This window comes from Coturnix japonica, chromosome 2 (genome assembly GCF_001577835.2).
Source record: "Coturnix japonica isolate 7356 chromosome 2, Coturnix japonica 2.1, whole genome shotgun sequence".
Classification (NCBI taxonomy): Eukaryota; Metazoa; Chordata; class Aves; order Galliformes; family Phasianidae; genus Coturnix; species Coturnix japonica.
In genome coordinates, this window is record NC_029517.1 from 106,574,107 (window position 1) to 106,587,221 (window position 13,115).

Below are 13,115 nucleotides of genomic sequence, written 5' to 3' on the forward strand. Positions count from 1 at the left end.
AACTTCCTGCAGCTTCGTTTAAATTCAAGTAATACAGAGAAAGAATCTGAACAGTTTAGGAAGTAATTCAGTCTTTCTTGTGCTATTCATACTCACTTGGGGTGTCAGGTTCTACCATCTCTGTATGTCATCCAGTTTGCTATAATGGCTATCTTGGCATGGTTCTGTAAGTCTTTTCTGAGACTGGAATACTTAGTCCATTGCTTAACATCCAAAACCGTCAAAGAATTGTTCTTAATATAATGCCTACCTTCGCAAATTTTGTCTGGGTAGGCACAATTGGAGATGAAACTCCTGACAGCACAGCTTTCAAAGTCACTGGAAGAAATAAGCTTTCTTAACCATATCAATGACAAACTTGAAAATGAGGGTAAGAAAACCTACTCAAAATACATAGCTCTGTTCCCATATTCATCCCATCAATTTTCTCTTGATAGCTCTACCAGCAGCGTGTTCCCCTGGGTAAAAGATCCAAAACAGCACAGCATCTCAGGCTTCATTCTGAGTAAAGTTTGGCTATCCTCTACATAAGTTTTCAAAGACTCTGATTCCAGCTCCTAATTATTTGGAATTCCAGTAGCTGCTGAATTTGAAATTTAGAAATTAATAAACACTAAATTCAGTACCAGTAACAGCAATAAGATCGGACTAAACCCCATTTAGATTATTTGGGTCAGGGTGCGCAAGATGAACACTTACTATACTGTCAGACAATCTCTGAGTGTGTGCCTGGCTTAGGCTTTTCTTAATGTATTGTTTCCACCAAACTGCCTACCAGTCTGGAGTGCCATCTTACCTGTCAGTGGTAAAACCTGTACATCCTAAGAAGTACAGCAATGCGAATAAGGCCAAAGTGTTATAAAAGATCCCATCAAGGTTCCCTAAATGATTTGTGGTAGGCAAATTCTTACCCAGCTAATTTAATAATCTCTCCAGCTGCTCTGGATTATAGTAGGGAAAATGAGAATTTGAATTCTATGAAGTTATTCAGCAGACTGCTTTCTATTATATTATTCCAAAAGTACTCACTCAAGTTCTCCATTTGATTTCTAATTATACTAATACTCAAGCTGCTTAGATATTCTTTTTCTAAGTAACACAAATTCTATTGTGTGATATCTTCACTGGTCTTATTGTTATTGATGGTTTATTTAGAACTCATCTAAACAGCCTGCATTGTAGTCATAGCTTTTGAATGCTATCTTTTACTTTACATTTGCAATATACTTTGGCTTTACTAACTACTTGATTTCTTCTCCAGTTTCTCAAGTGGTCACTTTTGCATCCCAATAACATGTCTTTGAGGAGCTGAAAGGGTTAGGAAATTTTTATATTACATCTACTTCTGACTGAACCAATTTTATTTTTCTTATTGACTGGATTATGATTGGAATTTTATTTAAGCTGCTGCACAGTTTGTCATACCCTAGAAATAACTTTTCTTAATATTATTGTATGTATCTTCCTGTGTTTCATTTAAGAAAACATTCTAGAATTTAAAACTTAATGTAGACAGGAGAAACACTTCAAAATGTCAGTAGGATACTGAACAGCAAAGCAGTTCCTTCTTTCAAATGGAAATTAGGCATGGAATATCAAGTGATCACTGTATTATTTGGTGATTTCACTCTCAGTATGCTTTGATAAGATGGTTGTTTGCTTAGAATAAGAAAACATACCGTAAAGCAAATTAGAGCATATCAAACATATTTTTAAATAAAACACACTGAAAATGTATGAATTATCTGTTGTTATCTATCTGTATGTACCAGTATATTAATGGTTGGGTATTATTTAATTATTTATACTAACACAAGTATAAAATTAAAATATTATGTATTGTGAATCTAAAGTTAAATCAGTGTTCTTTTCAGAAATATTTATAGTGAATTTTATTAACTCAGTGAGCTAAAAATCTCATGATGAATTAAGTCCTTTAGGTTGTAGATGGAAAACATTTAGATGACAATTTCTCCCAGTAAAACTAATTCTTTCCAGGACATGCAAAAAATGAAAGGCTGGTAAACAGGTGTGTCTACTGTCTTCCACTAGATCTTTTGTCTATTTAGTTAGTTAGTTCCTTCTTTGTTTCTTTCTTTCTTTCTTTGTTTATATTACTTCAGGCCATAGTCCCAAAGTCTTTGAGGCTTGAAATATATCTAACAAAGTAATGTGTACTACAATATGATTGCATACTAAAATGTGATATATGAAGAGTACATATGTTTCTGTAGAAGCTATAATTATTATTTTTTAAAGTAATAAAAATGAGCTTATCTAATAATGAGAAGAATGTTGTGTATATTGTCTGTAGAAGTCTAAAATGATTGTAGGGAAATGGGAAAAAGAAAGGGTAGTAGCCTTACAGTTAGTTAAGGAAGGAAATAGTTATGCTATGCAAGCCTTTACACATGAGAAAGAAACAGACTGGATTCTTTTCCCTAACAATTTCACTGATTCTGCAAGTGTGGGAAATATTGGCATGTGCTTTATATGAAATATAGATTGATGTAGGCATTTTACATAGAGCTGCAATTCTGAGATATATATAGAAGTCGTGAAGCCAAGTTAGAAAAGCTGTTTTAGAAGTGTGATTAAAGATTATGTCTGACTTCGGTGCCTGTCATATTTTCAAACAAGGCTGAGTAGTAAATCTCTTTCATAGATAACAGAAGTCCTCAGGTGGGAGGTCATCTTTTCTCTCTGAATTATACTGCTAAAAGACAGTTTAAGTCAGTGATAGAAAGACATTAGAATGAGAATAGTATAACAGTAATCTCAACCTGGTTGTCAGCAAATTAGACTGAAGTGCATGCTCCAGGTAAATAATCTAAGGTCTCAACTGCAAACAATTTTATTTAAAACTAAATGATAAATACAAACATTGAGAACCAAGAGAACAAATATCTACTTTTTATATAATCTCATTTTGAAAAGTTACACTCAGCTTTCTATTTTAAGTTAATGGTTAACATCAAAGTGAGTAGGATCAAAATAAATCTGTACACTAGATGTGATGATTCCTCCCATTATAGTGATTGAACAACCTATAATAAGTTCTCAAGGCTAAATTATTAATTGTGGGTTTTTTTGTTGTTGTTGTTTGTTTGTTTCCAAGCTGTTATTAATAATTAAATAATCAATTAATAATTAAAGCATTGTACCAGCATCATCTTTCTTTTTCCTAGTACTGTATTTATAAATATTATGTTTTCCATACCTTCCGGTGTTTAAGGTGATAGAATAAAACGCTTCTGCACTGCAGGTGGGTGCATCCAGTTTGCAGCCTACAGCGCCAGCTGCCTGTGTTCAGCACCCCGACTGGGGACAGCTCCTCTTTCAACCTCAATGCGTCTGGCTGGGGAGCACCTGGTTCTTCACCCCTTGGTTTTTATGGGTTTTTTTTCTTGGCTTTTTTGTTTGTTTGTTGTAGAGCTGTAAGCCCTCCATCATGTTAGATGGAAAAGTTGAAATTCAGTGCACTCATGGAAGTATTTATAATCTGCTCTGAAAATTAGACAAAATTAGTGCAAAACACAACCTCAGCATAAGAAGCATACCAACTAATGGTCATCCAAAGATTAAGAACACTTGTGAGTAAGGAGAGCTAGGGATTTTATTAAAGACATTTCATCTATTCTTTGATGCATCTGGAGGTCTTTTCTTACACATAGGCAAGTTGTTTCATCTAAAAGTAGTAATATTTAGGAGGCAAAATGAAACAACCATAACGCTCTCCAGACATAGAGTTATTTTATAAATGGTGCCTTTCATATGACTATTGAAGTTATTTTGTGTGTTTGCATGTCTTATCTGTGTTGTGGAGTTAAACCTTGCCTGGTCTTACACAGAAGATATATCATGATATAACCGATATCATCTGTCCAGCTGAGATGGCCTTTTGCTGTTCAACAAAAAACATTAGAACTGACTTGATATGGCTTTTAATCTATGTTAGCAAATCTGACAATTGCTATGCAAGATAAACAGTATCCAGGTTACTCTCCATTTGTTCTGAACTGAATATGTTTGATTCTTCCTGAACCAAGTAGACAGTCTTCATCTGTGATTACCTGTGGTCTCTCATCTTTGCCAGTCTAACAGGTTCCCCACTTATCATCCTAATCTCATGGTCACAGTTATTTATAGCAGGTTTCATCAGGCCTGTGCTGGCTGCTGAAGACACAGCTAACAGTGAAGGCTCATAAACCATTCCGTAGCAATTGTGTATAATACAGTCTCCATGGCCTCCAAGATCTTTGTCACCACTTTTAGTTACAATGTTTAGTAAATATATCCTGCAAACTAAAACTGGATTTCCACTATATAGCTATAATAGCTCTAGTTTTCTGGTGAACTTCAATGGTCCCCGTGTTCAAATTCATAAAGACTCAGTCCCAGAGCTCTTAGTTTGCCATATTATCTGTCCACTGGAAGAAAGCATAATACAAAACCACTTCCTTACTCAAACATAATCAAATGCTCAAACCTATATTTTACTAAATCTTGCTGTTGAAAGTCTAGGTGGTCCAACCTCCAAAAAGTAGTAATTTTCCTGTAGCAGAATGAAGGAGAAATGTATTTTATTACTGTTAATTTAAAGCAGAAGAACAGGATCATACTTGGGTGGAACTGCCACTGAACTTCTGAGGATATGATGGGGAACTTACACAGAGCTTGTCATGAAATCTTCAATGAAAACCTCCCATACACCTACCCTAAGCTTTAAAGGTGACATTCATCCCAATGCAAAGAGACAAAAAGGCTGTACATCACTTAGTCCCCAGATAAGTACAACACCACAAGCTTAGCCTTCATACACAGTGGCCAATGTCAGGCTTAATGAATATGTTTAAAAGATCAATACAGAACATTTTGATGGAGTCTTTAAAAATATTAATAATAATGATCCAGGGAAAAGCGGAAATGAAAGGTCAGAATTCTGAATAATATCATCAAGGAAAGAGATGAAGAGCAGCAGAGGGAAGCTGTTCAGTGATCACACGTGCTGTCAGAACCATTATCAGATATGATCTTCAAAGGGCAATTATGATAGAGCTGTAAGTTGAATTAAATCTTGTGGCATTCTGTTAAATTGTTCCCCTGTCCTCCATCTTATTTTTAAAGAATCAAACACTATTCTGTGTGGACTCTTGGATCTATTCTAGGCATCCGCAATCAGAAGTTATGCTGGGAAAGTAAAAAGAGATGAAAGGTGTACTCTGAAACAGCAGAGATGCACAAAAACAGTGCTGTCTTATGACATCTTTTTTTCTGCAGTCTGGCCAGGGACAGCAGTGGCAGCTGCTGAAGGCAGTGCCGTGTTGCTGAACTGAAAGGTTTTATTATTGGCTGGTAAAATGTCCTTGTATTTACTCAGTTTGTACTAACATAAAAAGTGCTGGTACTTTGCACTGTTGAAATAATAAAAGCCCTTTCCCCCTTAGCATCTACAGACTCGTGTTCAACCTTGAAATCCCTTGTAGTATAATGTTTATAGTTAGAAGGTGGCTCCATGTGTAGTGTTGTCTTCTCTGCATCCATCAGCATCTTGTTTGGATAGTCCCAGTTACCAAGAACTAGACGCACACAGATTTAGGCAGATGTACAGTATAGCTGATAGAGCTCCTATTGAGCAAAACTTTTCATTCCATTGCAAACTCAATACCATCATTAAATAGAGCAAGAGAGAAAGAAAGAGGGAAAGAGTGTGTGCAAGAGAATGAGAGCTTCATTTTCCAAATGTATACCATTCTTTCATTTTGTGGTTGTGGAGTCAGGCTGGATGCAAGCAGGGATCTCTGTTACAGGCTAAGGACACACAAGATGCAAGCATGATACCTCTGAACAGCCCAGAATAACTTCAACTATCTGGTCATATGTAGATCTAGATACTCCTTTCCCAACAGCAGACGTGGCTGAGAATGCATAGGTAATTGCAGCTAAGTGCTCAAGAAACTTGGGAAGTTCTCCACAAATGATGTCTACTTATCAGAAGTCTTTAAGAAGCAGGACAATGACTATTCTGCCAGAACACTTTATATGAAGGCAGTGCCATAAATGCGGAGGAGGGAGAATAAGTAACAGCCTGATAAATTCCAGTGTCTATAGACTGAGATTTGAAAAGTAGTGAAACTATTTCTGTCTGTTATTGAATAGCCTAAATCTTATCCTAGCCTGGAATAAAATTAAGGAAACAACACTGCTAATACCTAATTACAGTTTGAAGCCTATGCTAATTATATATATTTCCTTGGCTGTTAGATATGACTCAAGTGATTATTTTTCCTGAGCAGCTGTGCTTTAGTGTGAACCTGATGTATACTTTTTCTCTGCTTTGTATAACAATTACATTGTCATATTGGTTATGTCAGAAGCCTTTTCAAAATGTCAGTAGTTGCAGAACTGTAAGGAGCAATTTGAAGCCTATTCCATTAAACCTGTATTTTCTGCCTCAGCTTGTATGCTCATTCTGTACAGAAATCCTTGCAGTGCTTGCAATAATGAGCAATGAGATGAGAAAGTACACTGAAGGATGCATCAGAAAAACAAAACAAAAAAAAAAGAAAAAAAAAGCCTTTACTGGGTTTAGTGACAACTTAATACTGGATAACCACAATATTATCAGGAGACTGCTACCCTGTCACCCAAAAATGTGAAATGACATTATCTGCAGCAGATCACATAACTGCTTCGAGGAATGTTTTACTATTCATTGAGCAGCTGTAGATTCAAAAACCTCATACCTCATTCAAGACCCTCGTGCCTTGTTCTGTACCCAAGGTAATGGCCACAAGTTGTATCAAATGAAGGTTAGACTGGACATAAGAAGGAACTTTTTTTCTCAGAGTGTGGTCAGGCACTGGAATGGCTGCCCAGGAAGGTGGTGGAGTTGCCATCCCTGGCAGTGTTCAAGAAGTGCCTGGATGAGGAGCTCTGAGATATGGTTTAGTGATTTTCTGCAGGTATGGTAAAGGGAGGATGGTTAGACTAGATGATCTTGTAGGTCCATTCCAACCTTGTGATTCTATGATTCTATGATACTCAGCACATAAGAAAGGACTGTCAACATGTCCATTTTTTGGAAACATTTTTATGTTTATAAATTATGATTTGTAAGGAAATACTTATAATGAGTTGAATTTGTGATGTGTTTTTGTGGGGGTTTTCTTTCTTTGTTTTTGGTATTGTGTTTTTATTTTAAACCACAGCTAAATGACATAAGCTGCCAGAATATCTCATTAAAACAGAATAGTGTTTATTTCCTGAAGTACAGATTAATGTCAAGAATTGTATCACTAAGATTTGATTATAGACTGATTGAAGTGCACAACATTTTCCAGGCATTTCAGTCCAGAATACATTTCCAGAATCACGTCCCAGAACACAGGAAGTTTTGCTAGTAAAGGCTCAGTTAGATGGTGGGTGTTTTTACTCTATGCATAAGCATAGCTAGCCTAGAAGATTGATACAGTTTTTGATAATTTCAGTGCTTCTGTATAAGTTACACTTGTTCTGTTTGGATTTACCAGTGTAACACTATTAGCAAGTGCGCTTTATGCTCAGAAAAGGGAACTCCTTTTCTTCTTGTTCTTCTCATAGTTGCTATTGTTCTTTCTATTGATCTTCTGCTCCTATTTGTCCAAGGAATTGTAAAATTTAATCAAGTGCAATAATTAAAACATACTGTGTGTGAATGATGCACAACTTCAATTACACAGCAGAGTCCCAGACAAATAAAAGATTGAGAATATTGCAGTAGAAGAAGCCAAAATACTTTCTTTTGCTGTAATTTTTTTCCCCCAGTGACACATTCATAATTATAGATGATATCTAGGGAGGTGATTGTACTCCTGTACTCAGCTCTTGCGAGGACCCATCTGGAGTACTGCATCCAGGCCTAGGGCCCCCAGCACAAGAAAGATGTTGGAGCAGGTCCAGAGGAGTATCATGAGGATGATCAGAGGACTGGAGCATCTCTCCTTCAAATAAAAAATGAGGAAGCTGGGCTTGTCTGGACTGCAGAAGAGAAGACACCAGGCCTTCCAGTACCTAAAAGTGATCATGGGAAAAATGGGGAGGGACTCCTATCAGGGAGTGCAGTGACAGGACAAGGAGTTACAAAAGAGGGGATATTTGGATCAGATATTAGTTGGAATTTTTCACTCAGAGGGTGGTGAGGCACTGGCACAGGCTGCCCAGAGAAGTGGTGGATGCCTTATCCTTGGAGATGTTCAAGACCAGGTTGGATGGGGCTCTAGGCACTCAGATCCAATTGAAGCTGTCCCTATACACAGCAGGAGTATTGGAACTAATGATCTTTAAGGTCATCTTTAACCCATACCATTCTATGACATATAAAACACTAAAAAATTCAGGCTTGCTATTTCATGCATTTCATTAAATTCAGATTTGCATGTTACCAGCAAATGATGTGTGCCTTCAACAAACAGCTTGTTATTGCCAGGAAAAAAAAAAAAAAAAAAGACAATGCATGTCAAGTAATTACGTTTCTGAATTAGGCAGTTTTTTCTATGTTATTATTTACATGCTAATGCAGGCCAAAGTGAGGAGACAGTTGGTTTCAGTGGCAGAAAGCGCAAGCTCAATAATTCCGTGCCATATTTACTATGTGTTTATTTGTTCTTTGAGTTTTGAAAGCATTATTATACTATTGAGTAGGTTACAGAACTCAAGCATGCATTAATTATTTTGCAGTAATTTAGCGGAGAACCTAGTATACTCCATTTAAGCTTCAAACCTTTTCACAGGGAAATCTTATACAATCAGCTTTCACAGTCTGGAAAATAGTTATTGCTCCGCAGTACTGTTTTTCTTTTGCCTGCCTGTACCCTACCTACAGACCATTGCCCATGTCACCATTCAGCTCTGCCTAGGTATTTCAGTGTTATTGCCTTCATTCTGTTTTATCATCTCAGAAAACATTTTTCTAGTGCTGGCCTTTTTTTTTTTTTTTCTGTTGCGGGCAGCAGTTATAAAGGAATGTGTACCCCCTACACAACACAGATTAACCAGAGTACTTCTGGATGGGTTGTATGAGGAATGAAGACAGCCCACAACTCACTTGGTAGGAGGAATAAGCAAGTCTTACTCCACTAAGAAATAAAACTCAAAAGAAAAAAAAAATCTGTTTGGGGTATTTCTGCATATGAAAGGTGCTGCCTGTTCTGTGTAAGCTGGAAAAAGGCCAAAGGCATAAATACAGGATGATGCCAAATATGGACTCTCATATTGTGAGCAGTTCCGCTTGTGCTTAGAGAGCTGCCTTTATGCTTAGTATCCCACAGCTGAAATAGCCTTACTGCTGTTTTTTCAGAGGTACAGTGAGGTGGTATTTCTGTCTCTAGAACTGTTATCACTGCTGTGACCAATCTCTTCTTATATACTATACATTTGTATACTGCTCAGTTGCATTTCACTCTTCTTGGATATCACAGCAATTTTATCAGTCCTAATGTGTGCTTGCAAGCACATCAGATATCACTGAATGGATTTCACAGTACCATTTCCGACAAATTAGACCAAATGCTTTTAAGAATGAGTTTAAACTGAGCCTTAAAAGAGAAAATAATGTATTAAACAATTTATTTCCACATTTTTAATGAAAACACAGACATAGGACTTTCAATAAAAGCAATAATGTATTCATTCCAAGTTGCCAACATTACCTGGAGTATGAATAACTAAACTTTGTAGTACAAATTTTATGTTCTCTGGTAGATCCATTTCTTTTCTCATAATATCAGTTTTTTAAGTGAGAATGACCAGCAACTCTGGGCAACGTGAAAGGGCATCATGCGTGACGTGTCTCATTCTTATCAAAATCAATGCCAACCTATCTTACCTTTTAGTGATTACAAGAAACAAGGTTCACTTTCATACTACTGCATATTTTTTCATGTTCTAACCCTCTCTACCTATTTCTAACTTCATTTCTTTTAGCACCTAAAATGTGTGCAGACATTGCAACTGGGCAGGACTGTTCCACAGAGCACTGCCTCTTGTTTTCATAATTTCAGCTTCTGATCCATAAATTTATGCATGACTTGGAAGGTCTCTGTGCATATTAAATGTCAGTTTACAAACTGTTATTACCAATCATTTCTCTGCCTTGCCCTAAGTTCTGTGTAATTACATTTAATGCGGAAAACTAATAGATTAATATTCTACACATTAACAGGAACCTGATATTCTTTACTCAATAATTTGCTATAATATGTCTTACCTTCTTCTGTAATTTAAAAATAGTAGGGCTATCTGGCTTGCCTTTCTGGAAGGCTTACTACAAGCAATAAAACAATCAGGTTTTGACCATGTCCAGATGATTCCAGTGTTTTCTCTTTGTGCAAAAAGCAAAATGTTAAAATAAAGAGTGCAGGAGTCAAACCAGCTTCCTTCAATCTGAGTTTATTTGACACATGCGTATCTTAAATGATTTAAGCAGACCCTGACAAATGCACTTGCATTGGTCTAACCAAACCGTTTATTTTATTTTACAGATTTTGGCCATTGTGTCCATTCTGTTCATCGTACTGTCCACTATTGCTTTGTCTCTTAACACGTTGCCAGAGCTTCAAGAAATAGACGAATTTGGGCAGCCAAATGACAACCCTCAGCTAGCGCACGTTGAAGCTGTGTGTATTGCTTGGTTTACCATGGAGTACCTTTTGCGTTTTCTGTCCTCACCAAACAAGTGGAAGTTCTTCAAGGGGCCGTTAAATGTCATTGACTTACTGGCTATTTTGCCATACTATGTCACTATCTTTCTCACAGAATCCAATAAAAGTGTACTTCAGTTCCAAAATGTACGACGAGTGGTCCAAATATTTCGGATCATGAGGATCCTAAGGATTCTTAAACTTGCCAGACATTCAACAGGCCTTCAATCTTTGGGTTTTACTCTCAGACGGAGTTACAATGAATTAGGCTTGTTGATACTATTTTTAGCCATGGGGATAATGATATTTTCAAGTCTTGTATTCTTTGCTGAAAAGGATGAAGATGCCACCAAATTTACCAGTATCCCTGCATCATTCTGGTGGGCAACAATCACCATGACAACAGTAGGCTATGGAGATATCTACCCCAAAACACTTTTAGGTAAAATAGTAGGAGGACTGTGCTGCATTGCTGGAGTGCTGGTTATAGCCCTGCCTATACCAATTATTGTGAACAATTTCTCAGAGTTTTACAAGGAACAGAAAAGACAGGAGAAGGCAATTAAAAGGAGAGAAGCACTTGAGCGAGCTAAAAGAAATGGCAGCATTGTTTCCATGAACCTGAAAGATGCCTTTGCTCGCAGCATGGAAATGATAGATGTAGCAGTAGATTCAGGTAAGCCTGGTGAAGCAGCCAACCCAAAGGAGACATCCGATGACAACCACCTGTCACCAAGCCGGTGGAAATGGGCTAGAAGGACAATGTCTGAAACAAGTTCAAACAAGTCTTATGAGAACAAATACCAAGAAGTTAGCCAGCAAGACTCTCATGAGCAATTAAACAATGCTGCAGCATCCTCCAGCCCACAGCACCTCAGTGCTCAAAAGCTGGAGATGCTATATAATGAAATCACTAAAACTCAGTCTCAGCCTAATCTTAATGCTGGTTACCAAGACCAGTCCGCAAAGCCACCTACATATGAAGAAGAAATAGAAATGGAAGAAGTTACAGGACAGAGAGACCAGTTGTCAGCCGGACCAACAGACATCATCACGGACATAAGAAGCACATCTAGTATCGACAGCTTTGCCAGCTGTGCCACTGACTTCACAGAAACAGAGAGGTCTCCACTTTCTCTCTTTCCTGGCTCCCACTTGCAGATGAGGTTCCCAAGTGATTCTGCCAACCCAGAAGACAACCAAAGAGTAAGGAGTTCTCAGTTTATGCCATTCACAAAAGACAGAATGTTTTCTCCAACCGATATCACCTTTGACTATACTCCAATTGACAGAGCTGTTATCAGTGATGGCAGTGGGACCCAGACTGTTTTGCACGGTCATTTACATTTCGACACTGCCATGGAAAGCCCCAAAAGTTCTCTGAAAGGTAGCAATCCATTAAAATCCAGATCCCTTAAAGTTAATTTTAAAGACAATAGAGGCGGTGCTCCTCAAACTCCACCCAGCACTGCAAGGCCGTTGCCTGTGATGGCAGGAGCAGACTTTCCCCAGGCCACCCCTCAGCACATCAGCACCATTCTCTTGGAGGAAAATTCACCCCAAGGTGAACGACCATTACTTGGTGCTGATGCAGCAGGACTTTGTCAGGGACCTTCCAAAAAATCATCCCCTCTGTTTCCCAAACAAAAGATTTTCTCTTTCCCTTCAAAAGAGAGGAGGAGCTTCACTGAGATAGACACCGGTGAAGAAGAAGAGTTTATGGAGTTACATGGTATAAAACATGAGAAACAACAGGATATTAAGACAAATTGCTGTGGGGACAAACACAGTGATGGCAACCATTTAACAGAGGAGCCGCAGGTCAGCTCTTCACCCAAAAGCATGAGTCACAACTGTACTCAAGACATTTACCATGCTGTGGGTGAGGGGAAGAAAGATAGTAACCAAGAAGGCCACAAAATGGAAAACCATTTATTTGCCCCAGAAATTCATACGAGTCCAGGAGAAACTGGTTACTGTCCCACACGTGAAACTAGCATGTGACTAGTTACAATAGCAATAAAAATACTTTTTTCTTAAACCACAGTTAGTAATGCCTATGAACTAAAACATGGAAAGCCTCAAAAAAAAGTGCATAAAATGTTATTTTTGCATGGCATGAAGAGTTCTTTAGTTTAAATACTGTTTAATTAAAAAAAGAAAAAGAAAAAAAAAAAGAAAAAAAGACTGCTTTTTTTGTAAGAAACTGGGGGAAAAAAAGGAAAAAAAAAAAAAAGGAAAAAAATGACTCAAGAACAGTGAATAAAATAAAGAGAGCTCTGCTAAGAGCCAGAGTGCTGCAACATCTGGCATTTTCGATCCTTTCACTTATGATTGTAGACAGGTTTTGAACTCTTTTAACTTTCCGGTTCTCTTGGTTACAATGAGTTTTAGAATTTGCACATGAAAGGATGAAATGTCAATGCATGCATTCAT

The 13,115-nt window shown here is 37.5% G+C and overlaps 1 protein-coding gene across 1 annotated transcript in view; it reads left to right on the forward strand.

Moving 5' to 3' along the window:
- KCNB2 (potassium voltage-gated channel subfamily B member 2) overlaps positions 1-12,892 on the forward strand; it is a 184,480-nt gene extending 171,588 nt beyond the window's left edge. The window contains exon 3 of the mRNA XM_015855775.2: positions 10,521-12,892. Within this exon, the coding sequence (XP_015711261.1) occupies positions 10,521-12,683 (2,163 nt within the window). The 3' untranslated portion in view covers positions 12,684-12,892. The remainder of the gene's footprint in view (positions 1-10,520) is intronic.
- The last annotated feature ends 223 nt before the right edge of the window (positions 12,893-13,115 follow it).